The following is a 21,433-nucleotide window of genomic DNA, read 5'->3' on the forward strand; positions in this document are numbered from 1 at the left end:
GGCAGGTGCAGTGATGGATTGATCGGGAAATGGGTGGAGAGTAAGATGAAGGTGGTTTAAGTGGTGGAGGTGATGAGATTTAGGTTTGGTGGGGCTTTGATGGAGGCTTTGCAAAGGTAGCCATGCAAGAGTGAGTCGAAAAGGTGATGTCATGACCCAAATTCCGGGCAACCCAAAATTTGGCCCATGACCCTAGGTAAAAGGTTTGACCCTAAGGGTTCCTCCTAATCCACACTGGCAGTCAACCAAAACGCTCTGAATTTTTATTTTTTATTTTTTATTTTATTTTGCATAAACCACACTAGAGTTCCCACCAACTAACAATATACCAATCACTACTCATAAGCAACAAGATATAATAATTATCATTAAAGTCCAAAAATAAAAGTTCATAGGTTGCTAATACAAGTTCCAATACAACAAACATAACAAATACACCACATTCCACTAGGTCGCTCCAAAACGTCCAAGAGCATTCTGAAGTCCTCCCTACCCCACTTGTGGATCCTTAGGAATGACATTTGCATCTAAAAAAAATGTAAAAAAGAAAGAGTGAGCATTCCATATTGCTCAATAGGATGCCTAACACCTAAGGGGTTAATAGGGATTACTAAGTTTCAAATGAATACAAAAGAATCATTTCATCAACATTGATCAAGCCACATATTTTAATCTCTGTAATTATACACAATTACACAATTTTCAAAAATTAAATGAAATGCATATGAACATGTGACACACAGTCATACAATGCATTGTCGTTCTTGGGCTTTCACCGAATGATACGCGTTCGCACTCAGATACACTCCCCATTCGGAGTCTTCCCAGAGTAAACTTTTGGGTCTTTCACCCTAAGGATTTCTCTCCCTTCTTAATTCGCCTCACACAGACCTTTAGTTTTAATCACTATTTTATTTTTTTTCTTTATTTTTCCATTTCATGCATTTTTCACAGTTTTTATCCTTTCTTCACACAACCATGATGCAAATGAAAAGTTATGAGATTAATTACCCTCATTCACAAGTATCCCCAATATCACATAAATTTCCAACTAGTCTAAATATCATTGAAATTTACAATCATACCACAATTCCAAAAGTTTCCAACAATTCCAATAATTCCAATATTCAAATATAATTACTTTCTCCAGACTAAAATTACCAAAAGCAACCAAATAAATTTCTAATAATTCAACTCTCAATTCAACATAATCTATATCAACATTCCATAATTTTCCACAACTCCAATAATTTTCAATAATCAAACATAATTATTTTTTCATAATAAAATTGACAAAAATATTCCAATAATTCTCAAAAAAACCACATATCAATAAATTACAAATTATACCACAATTTCATAATTTTTCAACAATTCCAATAATTTTAACAACTCGAAAACAATCATTTATCAACCAAATTTTTTTTTCAAAATCACAAAAATTCCAAAAATATTCCCAAATCATCCAATAAAATTCCTATATCACAAATATTACCTATTTAACTCATAACAACAAAATCTACAATTTTTTTTCAAGGAAAAAAGGCATTTAATTAAAGTTTAGGGTTAGTTTCCCTACCACAAATTTACAAATCAGACCGTTAAAATGAAAATCAAACACCATAGAAATGTTCCTCGCGTCGAGTAGAACACTTCCTCAAAATTTCACAGGAACGGACGACATTCGGCTGTCCAAACGGCTGACCAAAGAACCAGTGGAAAAATCTTCTCCACACAGACGCCGAGACCTTTCTGCCACTTTCTACTTCATTTTTTTAATTCCCAATTCCTTTTGCTTTTAACCCCAGCCACAAGCCCACGACCCAACCAATCAAGCCTTTGCAATTTTTTTTTTTATTTCTTTTGTTTTACTTATTTTTCATTTCATTTCCAATTCACTTCATTTTCATTTTTTTTACAACACACAAAATAATTTATTAAACATCAACCCAAAATTTTAATTTAGTCAAAATTATTATTAAGCAATTTAATTTAATTTTTACTTAATTAGTTTTAGTTAATTTTAATTAATTCATTTTTCACTTTTTCGTTTTCATTTTTCATTTCTGAAAATTTTCAATTTCTACGATTCTAATAAATTTTCTACCATAAAGCTAATATGGCACAAAATTTTCAGCTCGCCTAATTAACCAACAAAATATTTCAAATTCCGTAAATCCAAAATTAACACATGTTCTCCAATCACCTTTTTTCTTTTTTGACTTTTCAACCACCACTCAAAAGAAGACTTTTCAAACTAGAATTTCTAACGTGGTCTAAAAACCCGATCATTATAGGTGAGGTCTAGTGGGTGGCTTAGGTGATGAGAGACCTGACTGAGAATTACCTTGGCCATATCAGTTGTTTTGGTACGGACTGGAAGGTGAGAGACTTGATCATGGACGCAAGCATTTGAGTAACAACGTCTATGGCAGTCATGAGGCCCCTCAGTTGAGAGAGGTCAAGAAGCCCAACAGCAAAGTTATCATTGTGATGAGCGTCATTCCGAAAATTCAAAAACCTATCTCATATAGCTTTAAATGGCATCCACCTAAGCCCAGAAAAGAAATCTGATTGATAATGCGTAAAGACCAAGTGTAGACTACTCTTGCATGGCCATCTTCATTCCATCAAGTGCTTCAAAGTCATGACTTCACCACTATATTCCTACTCTGTCTAACAAACTGTTGACTGAAACTCTTATCCCACTTTGGGTCTCACCATTCATTCTCCTATTACAAATGTTGGTTCCATTCTCTTTTAAATCCACATCACTCTGCTCAATGTAAATAGGAGGTTAGGCAAACTATATCTTAGCGAGCTTGGATTCAAGGTGACATCTCGTCTTTTCCATGGTCACCCGAAATCACATATCATAAAGAAGGCCACTTTCAGTATTCCCAAATTTAACAAGCTTTAGATGTACCCATACCGAGAAATAGACCTTTAATATGAAAGGTTGCAGATATATAGTCCTTAAATTCTAGAGCATCTACCACAACTCAACCTTCAATACTAAACTTTCTAAACCGCCGGCACACCACTGCTCACCCCCCTACTGGACCAAATCATCCATCCTCTTCAGATCTTTCCCCACAAGCATCCCTAAAATCTGCTAGTATCACTCGCCTAACTTAATGACACCTTCACAGCAACATTCAACAGCTTCATATACTCTTTCCTCTCAAACCTCACACAACCCAACAGAAGACTCACAAGAAAGCATACAGAGGAATGATCGCTCGGATTTTGTCGTTTGTTGGATCAAAACAAAATTTATAACCTAATTCACTATTCTATAGCAATTTGTACCCGATCAAAAAGTGGTTTTAGTACAAACTACTGTAGTATAGTGGTTTTTAGGTATCGTCCACAAGGATGGATTATTCTTGGTAATTAAGGCTTGAACGAGATGATAAGAAATGATGGTGAACAAATGAAATTTACTTGAAATTGCATGATAAAATCTCAAGATAGCAATGTACTCAAATTGAATTGAAAATGAAGTGTAAAAGAGAAGAAAATTAATAAGATGTGAGATTCTCGGAGTTAGGATTTTCTAGAGAGCAATTTCCATGGTGAATAGGTGTTGAGATCTAATTTTCATCAAGTTAGATTGAAAACCTAAATTTTCATCTAACCGATTTTTGATTTAGCTTTAGATCTAGATCTAATTTCTCTTAAAATTAGGTAATCTAATCCAAGAGATAAATTTGAATCATAAATTCAATTCATCTTAAACTATCTTCCAATGATTCACACAATGCAACTATTCAATCTCATCAAATCTAGCATTAAGAATTTGATGAATCTACCTAGCTTGCATTGTAGTAATCATCCAAGATAATTTGAAGAGAAAAATCCCCAAATTTCAATTAATCAATCAATTTGATCAAATTACCTTTGCAAATCAAGCTCAATTCTCTAATTCACCATAGATCTTGCCTTTAGATCTTCCTTCCTCCGAGAAAAACGAGATTTAGCCACTCATGCTTGGAGATTTGATCTCACAAGACATGTTTGGCTACCGAGAAAATGAGAGAAAATGAAGGAAAGTAGAGAATTATATAGAGAAAAGAAATCTAAAAAGTTCTACAATTAGAAAATGTATCAAAAGTTAGAATTTTCAAATGAGTCCATCTCGTTTCTATTTATAGGCCAAGGTAAAAAGGACACTTGGCAACATTTTAGAGGTCTTCTAAATGCTTCTTCATCAAGGAATCTGGAGAGAATGCATTTTCGCACGAGCCCTAGCAATCTCGCATGATGGTGCGAAGTGGAGAATCCAAAAGCTTTAATTTCGTTCTTCTGGAGCGTTTCGCATGACTGTGCGAAAATTTCGCATGGTCATGCGAAATCACTTCCTCAAAATTTCCCTTTATGCTGCAGCCACCTCCTTTCTGTCTCATTTCGCATGACTGTGCGAAAATTTCGCATGGTCATTCGAAACCGACAATTATGCTATTCCGGCTCCTCTTTACAACTTTTCTCATTTCTTCATGTTTAATCCATCTCCATCACCTTCAATTAAGCTCCAAAGCTTTATCCAAGTGCATTTCATTGCTTCTTTCATTATGCATTTGGATCATCATCAACTTTATTTGTTTTCTTCAATTTGATTCATCTCTTTTGTCACAAATTTATCAAAAACATACCTTGAAATGACTCCAAAACTCCATAAAACTTGTTAGTAACTCTTGCAAGGGCAACAACATGTTAATTGAGTGTTTTAGGCATAATTACTACTCAAAAGACATGAAACTCATGAGAATTATTATCTAAAATATGCTCTTTTTGAGTAGTAATCAAGGAACATAGAGCGAAGATAAAAACAACATAAAAACTAGAGAAAAGCTAACAAAAAACCAAACAAATGTTAAATGTATGAAGTTTCATTTCATATATCCTCCATGGGCTTGAAATGAGTAAGGAAATCTTAAGCTAGATTCAAAGCATGAATGAAAATGATCTATATGGATTGTTACATAGTGTATATGAAATAGAGTCACACTAGTCCCAAGCCAACCCACAAAAATAGTAGGGAGATCGATAACAACAAAATATAAAAATGATCCAGAAATCAACAAAGTTCAACATGTAACTCATATCATCAACACCCAAATCGACAAGCAATGCAAAGCAATGCAAAGCAAACAATGGGAAAGAAAAGAGAACTATATTAATCAAAATAAGCAAGAAACCCACAACAAACTTACTTGGGGCTACTTCCTTTCCCTGTTATGCACTCCTCTTTTTCTTCTTAGCCAATACTCACTCTATTTCCTACAGCAACTCTTTTCTTCTGCACATTCCTTTCAAAATGACTCCCCTCTTCTCTATTTTTCCATTCAACCCATTTCTTCTCATCCAAGCCTCTATCAATTCCACTATTCCTCGTTCAGCAAAAAGGTCTCCATCCCTAACTACCACCATGGCAAGGTGGTCATGTCTTTGCCACACGTCCCATGCATGCTTGCTCTCTCTCACTAAGATCGTCCCCACTCCTCTATAGAGATGGTGTCATTAACCTACCCAAAAAAAACCAAGCTTCTCAGGTGGCAAGAAAGTGGTGACAAAAATCCCATAAAATGCAACAAATAAAAGTAATGAAAAAACAAATGTCCCTTGGTCCAAAAGAGGGGTCTACAATATTATTATTTTTTCAAAGAATTTTAAATAATGTATTAATTTAGGTAGTCTTCTATTTTCATATTTCTCAAAACTTTTCCTTTCCATATATTTCTTCAATATATATTATTCATTTTTATAAAAATTTAAATAATTTATCTACTAAACCTTGTTTTTCTATATTTCTTTATTCTTTAATGGATGAATATATATATATATATATATATTATAATGTTCTATCCTGAAAATTCCTAATATGTTTCTTGCATTATTTTTAAACCTTCTATTTTCATATTTCTCTCAATATTTTTTTTTTCATTTTTTTTCTTCAGTATATATATAAACTTAAATATTTTATTGCTAAGAATTCCTAGTCTATTTCATGCATCTTTATATATATATTTTTTAAAGATTTAATAGATATGATTCTTTTTTATGAAGTTCTGACGATGAAGGGCTCTCCCATAGAACTTCCAACATTATATTAAATTTAGTACAAATCCAACAAAATATACAAATGTAGACTCTTGTTCAAGGTAACACTACATTATACATAGTCGTATGTTGTATTTATTAGAACTAATAACTTTCTTTTTACTAAAGTCAATAACATTAACGTAGGTGAATGCTCAAACTTGTTGCTACGGAACTCAGCAAACAACTATTACTTTATTTAATACAGCTAAAAAAGTTATTGAATGTTTCTTACTTTAAAAAAAGTTAAAAGAAAAATAATTTATAAACAAGTTTTCTCTACTTTATGTTGCAGGAAGACATAAATAACAAGTTTTTATAAAGGATCAATCAATTCATACAAAATATCATATATTTTTCTTCAACAATCAAAATGAATGATGCAAGTGTTTTGCAGGGAGGCATAAATAGCAAGTTTTGTAGTACATATTTCTTGTGTATTACCTCTTGTGGGAGGGTTTTTCCAATCTAAAAATTTGATATTCATTGTGTTGATTTATTTTTGCCTGCTCATATTAAGATGTTGTCTTACTTATTTCAATAGTTGGGGGTATGAATAATGCAAAAATTAACAATTTGCTAAATAAAATAATGTATGCATGAAACAAGAAATTACATAGTTGGAAACATGGAAAATCAAACAATATTGAAAAAAAAAAAAATAGAGATCCTTGGAAGAAGAGTTCAAATAATGCTATGGCCATTATCGAGACCTTTCCCTTGAGTTTATCCCTATGGATGGGTATTATAATTACTAATTAAGAGATATAATATTTTTTTCTTTTGTGGAAGGTGTCTCTTCAGCATAAATTTGAAATTTTCCACTATGTATGGAAATTGTGGAAGGTGTCTCTTCAGTATAAACCCAATTTTTTAAAAATTATGGAATGTGTCTCTTCAAGAGACACCTTTAGTATAATTCCATTTTTTGGGAATTATGGAAGATGTCTCTTCAGTATAAACCCAATTTTTAAAAAATTATGGAAGGTGTCTCTTCAAGAAACACCTTTAGTATAATTCCATTCTTTGTAAATTATGGAAGGTGTCTCTTCAAAATTCGAAATTTTCCATTGTGTCTGGAAATTGTGGAAAGTGTCTCTTGAAGAGACTTTCGTATAAACCTAATTTTTTTTTTAAAATTATGAAAGGTGTATGAGTATAATTCCATTTTTTTGGGAATTGTGGAAGGTGTCTTTTCAAGAGACACTTTCGGCATAAATTCACAATTTTCCACTGTTTGTATGAAAATTGTGAAAAATGTCTCTTGAAGAGGCACTTTCAGTATAAACCCAAAAAAATGGAATTATACTAAAGGTGTCTCTTGAAGAGACACCTTCCATAATTTTAAAAAAAAAAAATTGGGTTTAAATTGAACAATTCCAAGCACAATGGAAAATTTTGAATTTATGTTAAATGTGTCTCTTCAAGAGACATCTTTAGCTTTAAAATCATTTCCATAATTTTTAATACATATTGAATTTTGTGGAATTGTAGAAAGTGTCTTTTCAAGAGACACCTTTAGTATAAATCCAATTTTCTGGAATTGTAGAAGGTGTCTCTTGAAGAGACACTTTTAGTATATATATTGGAAAGTGTCTCTTCAAGAGACATCTTTAGCTTTAAAATCAAATTCATGAGAAATATTCAAATTTGTCAAATTGTGGAAGGTGTCTCTTCAAGAGACACCTTTAATGCATATTGGATCTTATGGAATTGTGAAAAATGTCTTTTTAAGAGACACCTTTAGTATAAATCCAATTTTCTGGAATTGTAGAAGGTGTCTCTTCAAAAGACACCTTCCACGTGACAAAAACTGTCGTATCTATCAATATTTTCACAACTACCATTTTTTAATAATTAATTTTAAAAATTACTGCAAAAAAAAGCCCCTAGAAACTATAACAAAGAAAACTTCAAGGTAGTTTTGCTTATATGAGATATACAACATAGTTCAAAAACCTCAGGTGAGCCAGATAAATGGAACACACACTTTGTTCCCATAGTTTTGAAGATCGGAAACAAGAGAGAGGCGTTAATAAAAAGTTTATAGTACTCCCATCTTTTTCCGGGCTTTTTTAACTTTTACGGCAGCTTTTAAAAATAATTATTAAAAAATGGTAGTTGTGAAAATATTGACAAATCTATGGCAGTTTTGACCACGTGGAAAGTGTTTTTTGAAGAGACATCTTCCATAATTTTCAAAATCATGATACATATTTAAAAGAATTGAATTTAAGTTTAAGGTATCTCTTTAAGAGACACCTTCTAGAATTCCAGAAAATTGGATTTATACTAAAGGTATCTCTTGAAAAGACACTTTCCACAATTTCATAAAATCCAATATGCATTAAAGGTGTCTCTTCAAGAGACACCTTCTACAATTTGACAAATTTGAATATGTCTCATGAATTTGATTTTAAAGCTAAAGATGTCTCTTGAAGAGACACCTTCTACAATTCCAATAAATTTTAATTTATACAAAATGTGTCACTTGAAGAAACATTTTCCAATATATATATACTAAAAGTGTCTCTTCAAGAGACACCTTCTAAAATTACATAAAATTGGATTTATACTAAAAATGTCTCTTGAAAAGACACTTTCCACAATTCCACAAAATTCAATATGTATTAAAAATTATGGAAATAATTTTAAAGCTAAAGATGTCTTTTGAAGACACTTTCAACATAAATTTGAAATTTTCCACTGTGCATGAAATTGTTCAATATAAACCTAATTTTTTTAAAATTATGGAAGGTGTCTCTTGAAGAGACACCTTTAGTGTAATTCCATTTTTTGGGTTTATACTGAAAAGAGACACTTTTCACAATTTTCATACAAATAGTGGAAAATTTCGAATTTATACTCAAGAGACACCTTCCACAATTCCCAAAGAATTGAATTATACTAAATGTGTCTCTTCAAGAGACACCTTCCATAATTAAAAAAAAAAATCGATTTATTCTGAAGAGACACTTTCCACAATTCCCAAAAAATAGAATTATACTAAAGGTGTCTCTTCCATAATTTTTAAAAAATTGGGTTTATATTAAGAGACACCTTCCACAATTCGAAAAAAATGAAATTATACTAAAGGTGTCTCTTGAAAAGACACCTTCCATAATTTTTTAAAAATTGGGTTTATATGAAGAGACACCTTCCACAATTCGAAAAAAAATGGAATTATACTAAAGGTGTCTCTTGAAGAGACACCTTCCATAATTTTTAAAAAATTGGGTTTATACTGAAAGTGTCTCTTGAAGACTTTCCACAATTTCCATACACGGTGGAAAATTTCGAATTTATGTTGAAGGTGTCTCTTGAAGAAACACCTTCCACAAAAGAAAAAAGAAAATTCTATCTCTTAATTAGTATTACATGCTATACAACCAAATGTTTAAAGTTTATCACCTGTATACATTATAATCAATATTTTGACATTCAATCCAAAACCAATGAAAACAAGTAAACCAAATGTCAATTTGGTTATCACATTTCCAAAATAGTAACAACACTATTTTGTGTAAAATAAGTCCAGAATATATAGAATACTATAGAATTAACGTTAATAAAAAGTTAGTGAATCCAAAATAAAACAAGTATAAATATATATCTTGAGTATTTGTCCAAAATAATGATATGAAAAATACTAATAGTATCCAAAATACAAGTCAGATGTAGTAACATCCTCAATATGTACTGCACGAAGGAGCATTCCTCTTCCGTTGTGGACGTCTATGATGTGCATGCTCCCCACTTGGCTCTATGGGGCTAACATGTAACCCTCCATGAGCTCCACAACCACATGTCCTACCATGTCCTCGGCCATGTCCTCAACCACGATCATCAACCAATGTAGCCTCTATCGATGGTGGTGATGATGCAACAAGTGGTACTATAGGTCGGGTGGATGGCACCTCCATAAGTGTAATAGGAGTCTCCTGAACAGGTGGCGAGCTAATGTCAGTTGATGGTGCATCTCTAAGAATAGATGTATGCCTAGTCCCTCTCGTATGAGCCCCTCCCCTTTAGTCCATACACCTCCTGATTGAGTAATGGATGATATCGGCTGCTGATAAGATGGTGGACTAAAAAGAATCAAATAAAAAATATATAAGACTGAATCAAATTAAATTTATTTTAATTTATCATATTCAATTTAATGTATCCATTTTATACAAGATAGACTATTTAATTTTAACAAATAAAAAGATAGTATATCCATTTTGCCCAATGAAGAATCTCGTTGGATTTGCTTCCAAGTTGCAACCCACTGAAGAATCCCATTTTGCCCCATGAAATTGAATTTGCCACCGCTGGTAGCATTTCCTTCACTACATTGGCAACAAGCTTTACCCAGTGAAGAATCCCAATTTACCCTCATGAAAAAGGCCCTATTTTCCTTTGCCACTCTCAATCCTCGCAAGTACTAATCTAATCATGTTATTATTATTATTTTTTTTTTTGCAACGCCCGTTTGATTCCCAAGAAAATCCATCCCCTATTCGATTTCTGAGAAAATTCATCCTCGTTTGATTTTCGAGAAAATCCATGCAAAGCCCCCAACGAAAACAAAAAAAAAAATGCTTTTTTTTTTTTTGCTCCCTGTACTTTCTGGATCTGTTATAGGGGGTCTCTTTGCTCTTGTGCCATTGGATTTAAATTTCACAAACCCTAAATCCACGATTTTTGAGCCAAGCTGAAAAACACAACCTTTCCCCGCAAATCATGATCAGATTACCAAATAGCATCTTATTTTTTTTATAAAAAAAATTGGACACATAATCGGTGACGAATATTGTGTCGGAGCCGACCGATAAAAAAATGAAAACAAAATTTTCAACTTTCCCACACTTTCTTGGCAACCAAACAAAATCACAACAAGTCGAACCACAAAAAAAAATGAAAACTTTCTCCATAATTTTTAGTCTACTCGGTTTCATTGTAAAAAAAAAAAATGAAAACTTTATTTTTTTCAACTTTTCCACACTTTCTTAGCAACCAAACAGAATCGCGACAAGTCGAACCACAAAAAAAATGAAAACTTTCTCCATAATTTGTAGTCTACTCGGTTTCATTGTAAAAAAAAAAAACGATAACTTTATTTTTTTTCAACTTTCCCACACTTTCACGGTGACCAAACACAACCACACCACCAAATATAACCACAAAACTTACAGAAAACACCAGGGGCAATGGTCTCTCAGATCTGCACTTCACTTCCTTCCTATTGGTGTTGAGGCAAGGATCTCTACTCCATGATCAGCGTGCGGGAAAATGGGTTTTTCGGGCAGAGGACAAAATGAGTTTTGAGACAGAGAAGAAAACAGGCTAGGGGGAAATGGGTTTCCACTTCTTTTCAAATATAAAATGCTATTTTTTCCACTCTCATCCTACGTGTTAAAAAATGTCGTAGATTTGGAATTATTTTCCAAACTACGACATTTTAAAAATTACTTTCCCCGATAACCACCGTAAATTTATCAATAATCCTATAGGAATATTTGGATAAAAATGATGAAATAATCCCTAAATCGGAAATCTAACCCTCCCATGTTTTTTCTAGAAAAGTAACCCATTTTTGACATAAATGTCCTTTTCTATTTCAAGTATTTACATATAGATTTTAAAAGAAAGAGTTATTTTTACAAGAAAATAATGAAAGCATTTTTGTCCAAAGGATGCCAAAAAATAGTTCGAGATTAAATTTCAAAATTTGGATTTGAAGAGGCCCTTTAATCAAAAAACCCGATCACTCAATTCTTAATCCTCTGCTTCTTCTGAGAGTACTTTCTGTAGATAAGGTGAATGCCACGCTCTATCTCCGACGCATCAGTCACACCAGACAGTTCAAAGGAAGCCTCAATGTTACGCCATGTCTCAGGGAAGCAAATATCGAATGCAGAGCATGGTTGATATGCTAACCACATGTGGCGATTTGATGAATGCTCACCACTCCACTTGTCCCGGTAGGAATAGAAAAATGAAAAATTGTTCAACCGACATGATATGTCGTCGTGGATCTGAGGCAGTTGATCCTTGAAAGCAAAGACAAAGCATACCCAAATTCCCAGGAGATCGCCCGAATGGATTGCTACTGAAGCTTCCCATGGATGAAAGTCAAAACGTGCAGGAACTTTAACTCCAGGAAAGATTGTTGAAGATTTCTCTCCACGAAAGTCAAACCATGCAGGAACTTTATCTCCAGGAACGAGAATACAGAACTGACTCTCTGGAGCGTGCTTCTGCCATGGAAAATCGGAATGTTTAACATATTAGAGAGAGAGGGAGAGAGAGAGAGAGAGAGAGAGAGAGAGAGAGAGAGAGACCTTCACAACATAACTTAATGATACACATTCGTGTGCATCCAGTTCTTGCAGACTTGGTGGAAGTTTCGGAAGTGATTGGAGCCTCTTGCAACGCCCCAACACAAGAACTTTTAGCCTCGAAAGTTCTTTGATGCTTGCTGGCATGATTGTAATAGGGTTTCCACTCAGATTTAACTTTTCCAATGAATATAAGCGCCAAAAATCATAGGGTATTTTTGCATCCCACCAATAACAATCACTTAGATCTAATTCCCTTAAGAGGGATAAACCTGGTAAAGAAGACAATGATGGGTAAGCTCTTCCCCCTTTATATCCACTAAAGGGCGGTATTAGAAATTTTCTTATCCGACGAATTGCAGAAGGGGGCGCTCCTGTAGCTGTTCTATTGGCATAAAGCTCAGTTAGATGTGTCATGTTTCCCAAGTCTTTGGGCAAACCGTTGAGTTCTGAACAGCCACTAAGATAAAGAGTTTTAAGAGATTTCAAGTTGCAGATGCTGTCTGGAAGACTACCCAGTGACTTGCACTCTTTCAAATCTAACAAACCAAGCCTTTCCAGATCTCCAATAGATGGGTCAATCTCGCGCAAGCTTGTGCAACCTTCAAGAATTAGTTTCTCCAAATTTGGGGTGCTGGAAAAGTTTGAGACCATTACGAGGTCTTTAGAGTGACTGAGAATGATGGCTGTTAGATTGGAAACCTGTTAAAAAGTATGTTGCTTGAATAAATAATCTACGAGTAACATAAAGAAAAGGCGCATATAAAAGGAAACGTATAAAGAAAGTATACATACCATTTTCCCTAACCCAAATTTTCTTATGTTGCTATACGGCATGTTGAGTTCCACTAGTTTCGCAGGGTCAAAATTTGACGGCAAAGAATTCAAAGGGTATCCATGCCAATAGAGATAGCATAAATTCCCTGAAGGAAATTTAAAATCACTTTTAATGCACACTTTGCAATCCTCTTCACCAGAAACAACTTCAGAACCCAAGAAAATTTTGAGCAATCGAAGTTGAGTCATATCTGTCATTGCTTGAGTAGATAAATTTATGTTGTCTAGTTTCGATAAATCTAGGAGTATGCCTTCAATTGACTTGGTCCCCTGTCAAAAGAGCAGATGATAAGCAATAAGCATAACGTGCATATGGTTTTACCTAGTTACATAGATTATAGAAGAGCATTCATACCTTCATCCTTTCCTCCAATACATCTTGTACATCCATATGATGCCACAATCGGCTGCGTATACCTTTGTCCCAGAGACTTTCATCACGCACGATTTTATGACCCAATTTTTGTATCAAATTATGCATGCCAACCTTCCCATTTGAAATTGTTAGAAGACACCTATTTTGTAGAAATCTTATTCCACCCTCAACATCAAAATCATGACTCTTTAGTATTTTTATAATAAAATCTTTATACTCTCCTTTAAAGAAACATGCAATGTCAAGGAATATTGCCTTAGAAGTTAATGATAGTCCATCAAAACTTACTTTAAACACATCTAAAATTTCCATGTTAGGTTCTTTACCAAGGTTACGTAACTCACTTTCCCATTCATCGTGTTGCTTATTGCATAGAAAATTACCCAATACTTTGAGAGCTAAGGGAAGACCTTGACAATACCGTACGAAACGTTTGGAAATATTATAAAATTCAACATTTGGAAAACTTTTATTAAAAGCATGCCAACTGAAGAGTTCAAGAGCTTCGCACCCATTTAATCCTGGAAGCTCATATAATTCATCCACTTTGTGCTCCAGCAAACTTTTATCTCTAGATGTTATAAAAATTCTACTTCCTTCAGCAAACCAATCATGTCCTCCAGCTAACTTTTCTAATTGCTCCTTAGCATTCACACCATCAATGACAAGAAGAACCTTTTCACGGTGAAGCATTCTCTGTAACACAATAATTCCTTGATCAAGAGTACTTATTTGTGGTTCTCCTCTGGGTGAGATATCACAAAGAAGTTGTTGTTGCAAATCCAGTAGACCATGAGGCTCTTTGGAAACGTCTCCAACTTTGTCCAGAAAGCTTTTGCTCTTAAATGGATAACAGAGTTCATTATAAATAGCTTTAGCCATTGTGGACTTGCCTACTCCATCAAGTCCACATATCCCCACCATGAGAACATCTTCTGGAACATCTTTTGACTTAATGGTCATCAACTTCGTTATTTCATTCAGATGTATATTCACCCCAACCAGGTTTGTGCCGACATGTAAACGTTCACGATTTATGTGAGATGAAATATCACTAATAATATCTTGAAGAAGCTGGGATTCATGTCTATACACAATTATAAGATACAAAAGAAGATGTGAAGTTTCAGAGAGTGAACTACAGAGATGTAAATATTTGCAAAGTAAATTTGATGGTATTCAGTTTTGTTCAAAGCAGTTAAATTACGAACAAAACAATATAAATTAAAGGAATTGAATCAAATTTAATTAAATTCCATATCTAGCTTCATTTTGTACCTATGCAAAAAAGGAAAAAAAAAAAAAAAAGAAAGAAAAGGAAAAAAAATCTGGAATAAAATGGAAAATGTGATTTTTGTTAGCCTTAGAATGATACATGTTTGGTATTCAGTTATTGTCTTAATTAAGGTGTCACAATGTTATGTCCCTTCTACAGTAAATGATGCTATTATTAGAATCCTAGAAAAAATGACCACCAGAATGTTGTCTAATCTTTCCAGTCTAGTATATGCTGACTGTAAATTGAAGCATAAACTATCCTCCTGTCCATTCATTTTTTCCATTTCAAACAAGTTGTTCATGAGAACACTTCTCCGATATTCTAGTGAATTAGGGCAGCCAAGAGTGTTTGTAAAAGCACTTCTTGCAACTTGCCGATGTATTAATTATAAGGGACTTTTTTGCCTTCTCAATTCACTTGCCAAAACTTCAGCTTACCTTAGGGTTCTTGTGTTTCCTCAGTCCCTTTTTTGCTAACTAATACGGGAGGGATTTTAGGAACTGCTTAATGTGGAGCTGAGCAGAATGGATGAGGGAGGATTGTTGAGAGAGGTTTTTAACTCACGATTCCCCTTATAGCTTAGGGCTCTATGAAACGAGGCTCTCTCTCCCATATTAAGCATCAATCAAAAGCACAAGTAGTATCTCCCCTCTCCCTTCTCTTCCCAGTTTTGTGAGGCTAGGTATATCAAATCTGCACATTCTTTAGTTCTACTCATCATATAAAGGATAACTATATTTTCTATTTCTTTATGGTGAAACAAATTTAGGTTTAAAATTGGTAATGACCTAGTGTGGTGCGAGAGATGATTGGAAACCTCGTTCTACTTTCAATCTTGTGACCTAGGGAATTCTTAATTTTACCCCGGCCTAAGATTCATGCTGCAATAATCCTCAATGTATACCATAATAATATCCCTACTTTTGTGCATTGTCTAGGAAATGGCATAAAAATAATTATTGTTTATCTTACAAAGGGGAGAAGCTAGATGGTGATAATTATGATATATGGCATCACAAAATCCAATATGTCCTTGATGAGTAAGAGGTATTGGACCCGATCAATGAATGAACCATGTGCCCATATTATTGTTACATTGTTTCAATTTTTGACATTAGTATCACAACATATGTGTAAATTGGCTATACAATTTTCTTAAGCGAGAGAGAGAGAGAGAGAGAGAGAGAGAGAGAGAGAGAGAGAGAGAGAGAGAGAGAGAGAGAGAGAGAGAGAGAGATGTAGGCTCTCTAGAAGACAATAGTCAAGCATATTTAGTCTTAAACCATTAAGAGTGTTCATATAAGCTTTCTTATAAGCTCAAGTGACTTTGGTCTAACTTGGGTTTAGGTCACTTGATCTAACTTATTTAAAGAGATGTAAGCTCTCTAGAAGACAATAGTCAAGAATGTTTAGTCTTAAACCCTTAAGAGTGTTTTTATAAGCTTTCTTATGGGCTCAAGTGACTTTGGTCTAACTTGAGTTTAGGTCACTTAATCTAACTTGTTTAGTTCTAATGAATTAATAAATCTTCATAGACTCTAATGGATTAATTAGCCAAATTCAGAAAAAACCCAAATTAATTAATTATAAAATCCTACACAAGCTTGCATTTTTTTTTATCAAAACACCCTAATGCACATAAATGATTAATTCTCTATAAAACCTTAAGACTTTGTGCTAACAAAGAATATGGGCTTGAGTAGCGTTGAATGAGACTTATAGGAAATGCTAATTTTCTAAGAATCTAATTATAAAGTTAACTCAACATTTCATTAAAAATAGTCAATTACACTTTAGTATCCCATGAAATTACACCAACTCCTTATGAGCTGGTGTTCATAATCCAATAAGGTAAATGCTATTAACCTTTCAAAATTACCTCTACAATCCTTGAGTCTCGATTATCTCTATTTTGTGATCATTTGACATACTCCAGTTTACAAAAGATAGATGCCAAATTTCATTTTAGGAATTACTATGGTCACAAATTATATTATAACAAATGCTTAGGATCGATCACCCAAAAAGGACATGCTATCTCAATTTTATAAGATATTATAGTGTCTCTTATGAGAATACTTTTCACCACTTCTTAGGACATATAAGGAAAAAAAATATGTTCCATCATATCCTAGCCAAAATTAATAAATAAATAACTCTAATGGTTTCAAATGCCAAGATTATTCTCTCTATTAGCCTTAGACCTTGCCATAGTATGCTATTCAATTGCATAAATCTCCTAAGATTATAGCATATGCCTTAGCCTATCTTATCTTGCTATTCAATTGTATAAATATGCACAATATCATGTTGTAATGAATTGAGGTGTTTTTGCTTTGTAAAGACCGGCCCTTGCATTTCAATTCCTCATTAAATGAATGTATATATATAAGTTTTAAACCCCTTAATTGATTGGATTGAAAATGAGCTTTTTTAGGTCCTAAATCTTTCTCATTTGCTTCAAAAAAGTTTTGCTTAATGAAGCACTTCAATATAACAAAGAACTTTTAAATATCATATCAATGGAAAATTCGAATGAGATGACCATTTTAATTACAAATGCTCCTAATTAAATTAAAAGGATTTAGATTAAAATTTGTAAGGAATACATAAAATTGGGGTTGGCCTTGTTGTATAGGCAAAAGATCTAATACCATTTTCTTATAAAGGCAAAAGCTTTAACATTAAGGAGATCACACACAAAGGTATATAAGGTTTTATCGTGATGAAGGAGATCATTTAACTGTACTAAGGAAAATATTGCAAATAACATAAATTAAATATAATTTTGAAATGTTGAAACATTTCATATTTTCTCACTTTTTGTATCTACACATTGAATTACAAGCCTTCACTTCACTAGTGGGTGTACTCTCTCATTCTTCCTCACATCTCTATCTATCCTATATAATCTTCACAAAATCATTTTTTATTATAAACTTAGAAATTTATAAAGATATTCCTAAAAACTTTCATTCTTTTATAAAAAGAAAATTAAATAATAAATTTTAACTTAACAACTTAAAAATAATTTAACTTAAACTTAAATTATTAAATAAAAAGTATTAAATTTTTATCAAACGTGGTCTAAGCGTATAAGTAGACAATATAATTTAGGAAGAAGGGTGGGAGATGAGATTAATTGCTTCCACGGGACAAAATTGCATATACCAAAATATTGGTTGTAAAACTTGTTATAGTTTACTGGAAAATAAATCAAGAGACAGAAAGGAGAAATTTTGCAAACGAGAGATGAAGGAAAGTTATACTTACGTATTTGGGTCCACTTGATATCCACTCAAATTGGCTGCTGCAGTCAAAGCATTTTGCCAGTTCTCTATCATCGCAACTTCATCCTCGTCTGCGTCTTCAACGGGAGAAGTATGCCTTGTGGCATAACTTCCCCTCTGATGTCGTACATCTGAAGGATTCACATGAAAGAAAATCGGCAAAACAATTCTGCTATCATCGCTTGCATTTGACTCAATAATAGCCAGTAATTCATTTAAACACCATCGGGAATCAGCATAGTTCTCAGAGAAAACTACTATACAAATACGTGAATTTTTAATAGCATGTAAGAGTCGAGCTGAAATCTCCCCTCCACGTTCAAGTTGCTTATCATCTCTAAATGTACGAATTCCATTTGCAGCTAAACCTGCATAAAGATGATCGACAAAATTCTTACGGGTATCCTCCCCTCTAAAACTCAAAAATACATCATACCAGAATTGGGTACTGGTTGAAGCCATTCAAGACAGGTGGTGTGCTAAAATTGCAAAGAACTGAGATTTCTCTGCTATGATGCTGAGGCTTCAGATAAATGTAACATTTTATGCGGTTTCTTATAATCTTAGCCTGGTGGGTGGGAACAGGTTTCCAGGAAGGAGCATCGGCCCCCAAAAGTCAAAAGTCAAAACAGGTTTCCAGGAAATTTTGCAGATGGGTTGGGTACATCAAAAGCTGTCAATAATTATCGTTTTGCTGCTTAATTTCCAATGTTATTTTCGAAGTGTGGTTGTCCAGCATATTCTATTTCTATATGTCCATTTCGTCGTGAACTAGTCATACGGGTGCACCCTCCCCCTCTTGACACCGTACTTGCCTCTTATCTCTATGGGGTTATTCTCTGCTACATAGTTTTGAGTTAAAAAATACCGTATTTGAATTTACTTTCTAAAGCCCTTGACTTTAAATTAAAATCTTCTATTTCCTTAATATTTTTGTCATGCTAAAGTTTCAAGAAAGTAACAAGGATATGTAGAGTTTAAATACATTTTTTATTTTTTATTTTTAAACATAAAAAACTATAATAAGTTTTATATAAAATATTATAACTCTCGAATAAAAAGCATTTACTTATTTTATATTCTCAAAAATTATTTTTTATAATTTATAATAATTGAAAATTTTAAATACCTCACTTTTGTTATTTTTTTTACATGTAAGTATTTAAGAATTCTTAAATTTTACATAGGAGTTACTATTACTTTTAAATAAAAATAAAAATAAAGTTAAAAACATGGAATATTTCCAAACAACACCATATAGTACAAAAATTATCAAAATATTCTTCATATATTTGATTTTTTTTTAAAATACTCTAAAAATATATTTGATTTAAGAAAAGTATCTTTTCTCTCTGCCATCCAATGGATTGATGTGAATTGTGGAAGAAATTTCTCCTTGTTTTGTATTCATCGAAATGCTATGTGACCATGTGACAATGTCGGAGTATACAGTGTTTCTTATTTGTTTTAGTCTGCCGCTCAATAGATTTCCGTGGATTATGGAAAGAAAGTGGATCACTGTACAAGCATTTTACCAAATGGTTTGTGACAAAATGTATATATATGTTTTATCTATTTGCACAACCGAAAATTTTGCAAATGAGTTGGGCATATCAAAAGCCGTCAATTTTTGTCTTTTTTGGTGCTTAACTTCAAAGTAATGGTTTTCCGGCATATTTTACTTTTATACGTTCGACTGATGGTGAAAGAGTCATCAATACAAATTTTTAACTTCATATAAATATAAAAAACTGTGATGTCCCACATCGGATAGAGGAAAATATTCTTGGTGCTATATATGTAGAGGCTTCTCTTCATCAAGTAGACGCGTTTTAAAGTCGTGAGGGCTCATTTGGGTTCAAATGAGACAATATCTATATGGTTGGGTATGGGTCGTTATAAATGGTATCAGAGCCGATCCCTGACCCCGATGTGGGGGTTTATTGGGCCCGGTAATCCCATGGGACACAACGAGGACGTTGTGTCTGCATGAGGGGTGTTTGTGATGTCCCACATCAAATAGGAGAGAATGTTTCTGGTGTTATATATATAGAGACTCCTCTTTATCAAGTAGACGACTTTTAAAGTCGTGTCCATTTAAATTCAAAGCGGATAATATCTATATCGTTACAAAAACTGTTCCATTGGTAGAGCATGTTTCTAACTTGGTGATGGGAGCAGTTCCTAGGGGGGAGCATGGGTCCCAAAAGTCAAACAAATTCTGTCTATTTGTACAATTAGAGATTTTGCAAATGATTTTGGGTACATCAAAAGCCGTCAATTTTTGTCCTTTTTGGTGCTTAATTTCAAAAGTTGTGATTTTCAACATATTTTATTTCTATATGTCCGGCCGGCTGATGATGAAAGTGAATCATAATACCACTCTTCAACTTCATATAAATATTAAAACTGTATTTAGTGTTTGACGAGGTTTCTAACTTTGGTGGGAGCAGGTTCCTAGGAGGGAGCATGGCCCCAAAAGTCAAACAAATTATGTCTATTTGTACAATTAGAAATTTTGCAAATGAGTTTGGGTACATCAAAAGCCGTCCATTTTTGTCCTTTTTGGTGCTTAATTTCAAAGTAGTGATTTTCAACATATTTTATTTTTATATGTCCGGCCCGCTGGTGATAAAAGTGAATCATCGATACCACTCTTCACCTTCGTATAAATATTAAAACTGTATTTAATGTTTGAGCAGGTTTCCAACTTTGGTGGGAGCATGTTCCTAGGAGGGAGCAGGTTTCTAGGGAGGAGCACGGGCCCCAAAAGTCGAACAAATTTTGTCTATTTGTATAACTAGAAATTTTGCAGATGAGTTGGGTTCATCGAAGGCCGTCAACTTTTGTCTTTTTTGGTGCTTAATTGCAAAGTAGTGGTTTTCCAGCATATTTTATTTCTATATGTCCATTTCCTCGTGAACTGAACTAATAATACGGCTACACCCTTCCCCCTTGACACTGTACTTGCCTCTCATCTTTATGGTGTTATACTCATGAATTAAAAAGCCCATTTTTATCTACTACGGATAGGATATTGAATATCAAATATAGAAAAGAAAATAAATATAAAAAAATGATTAAAATATCAATGATATATTTGTTTGAAACTGATAAATCGACCAAAAAATCAAATATGAATCGATACATATAATAACAAAGGAAGTGTATCAAAATATCAAAAATATATCGACTATATATGGGATATATCGACGAATATATC

General features: G+C 33.3%; 1 protein-coding gene across 1 annotated transcript; it reads right to left on the reverse strand.

Moving 5' to 3' along the window:
• Positions 1-11,858: 11,858 nt before the first annotated feature.
• LOC117907635 (disease resistance protein RUN1-like) lies at positions 11,859-14,604 on the reverse strand. Its single transcript, XM_034821252.1, has 5 exons — positions 14,249-14,604; positions 13,621-13,780; positions 13,224-13,535; positions 12,432-13,130; positions 11,859-12,347 (listed from the first exon to the last, which is right to left on the reverse strand). The coding sequence occupies exons 1-5, from the start codon at positions 14,602-14,604 to the stop codon at positions 11,859-11,861; spliced, it is 2,016 nt and encodes a 671-aa protein (XP_034677143.1).
• Between the last annotated feature and the right edge of the window lie 6,829 nt (positions 14,605-21,433).

Source organism: Vitis riparia, chromosome 18, assembly GCF_004353265.1.
Source record: "Vitis riparia cultivar Riparia Gloire de Montpellier isolate 1030 chromosome 18, EGFV_Vit.rip_1.0, whole genome shotgun sequence".
NCBI classification, from domain to species: domain Eukaryota; kingdom Viridiplantae; phylum Streptophyta; class Magnoliopsida; order Vitales; family Vitaceae; genus Vitis; species Vitis riparia.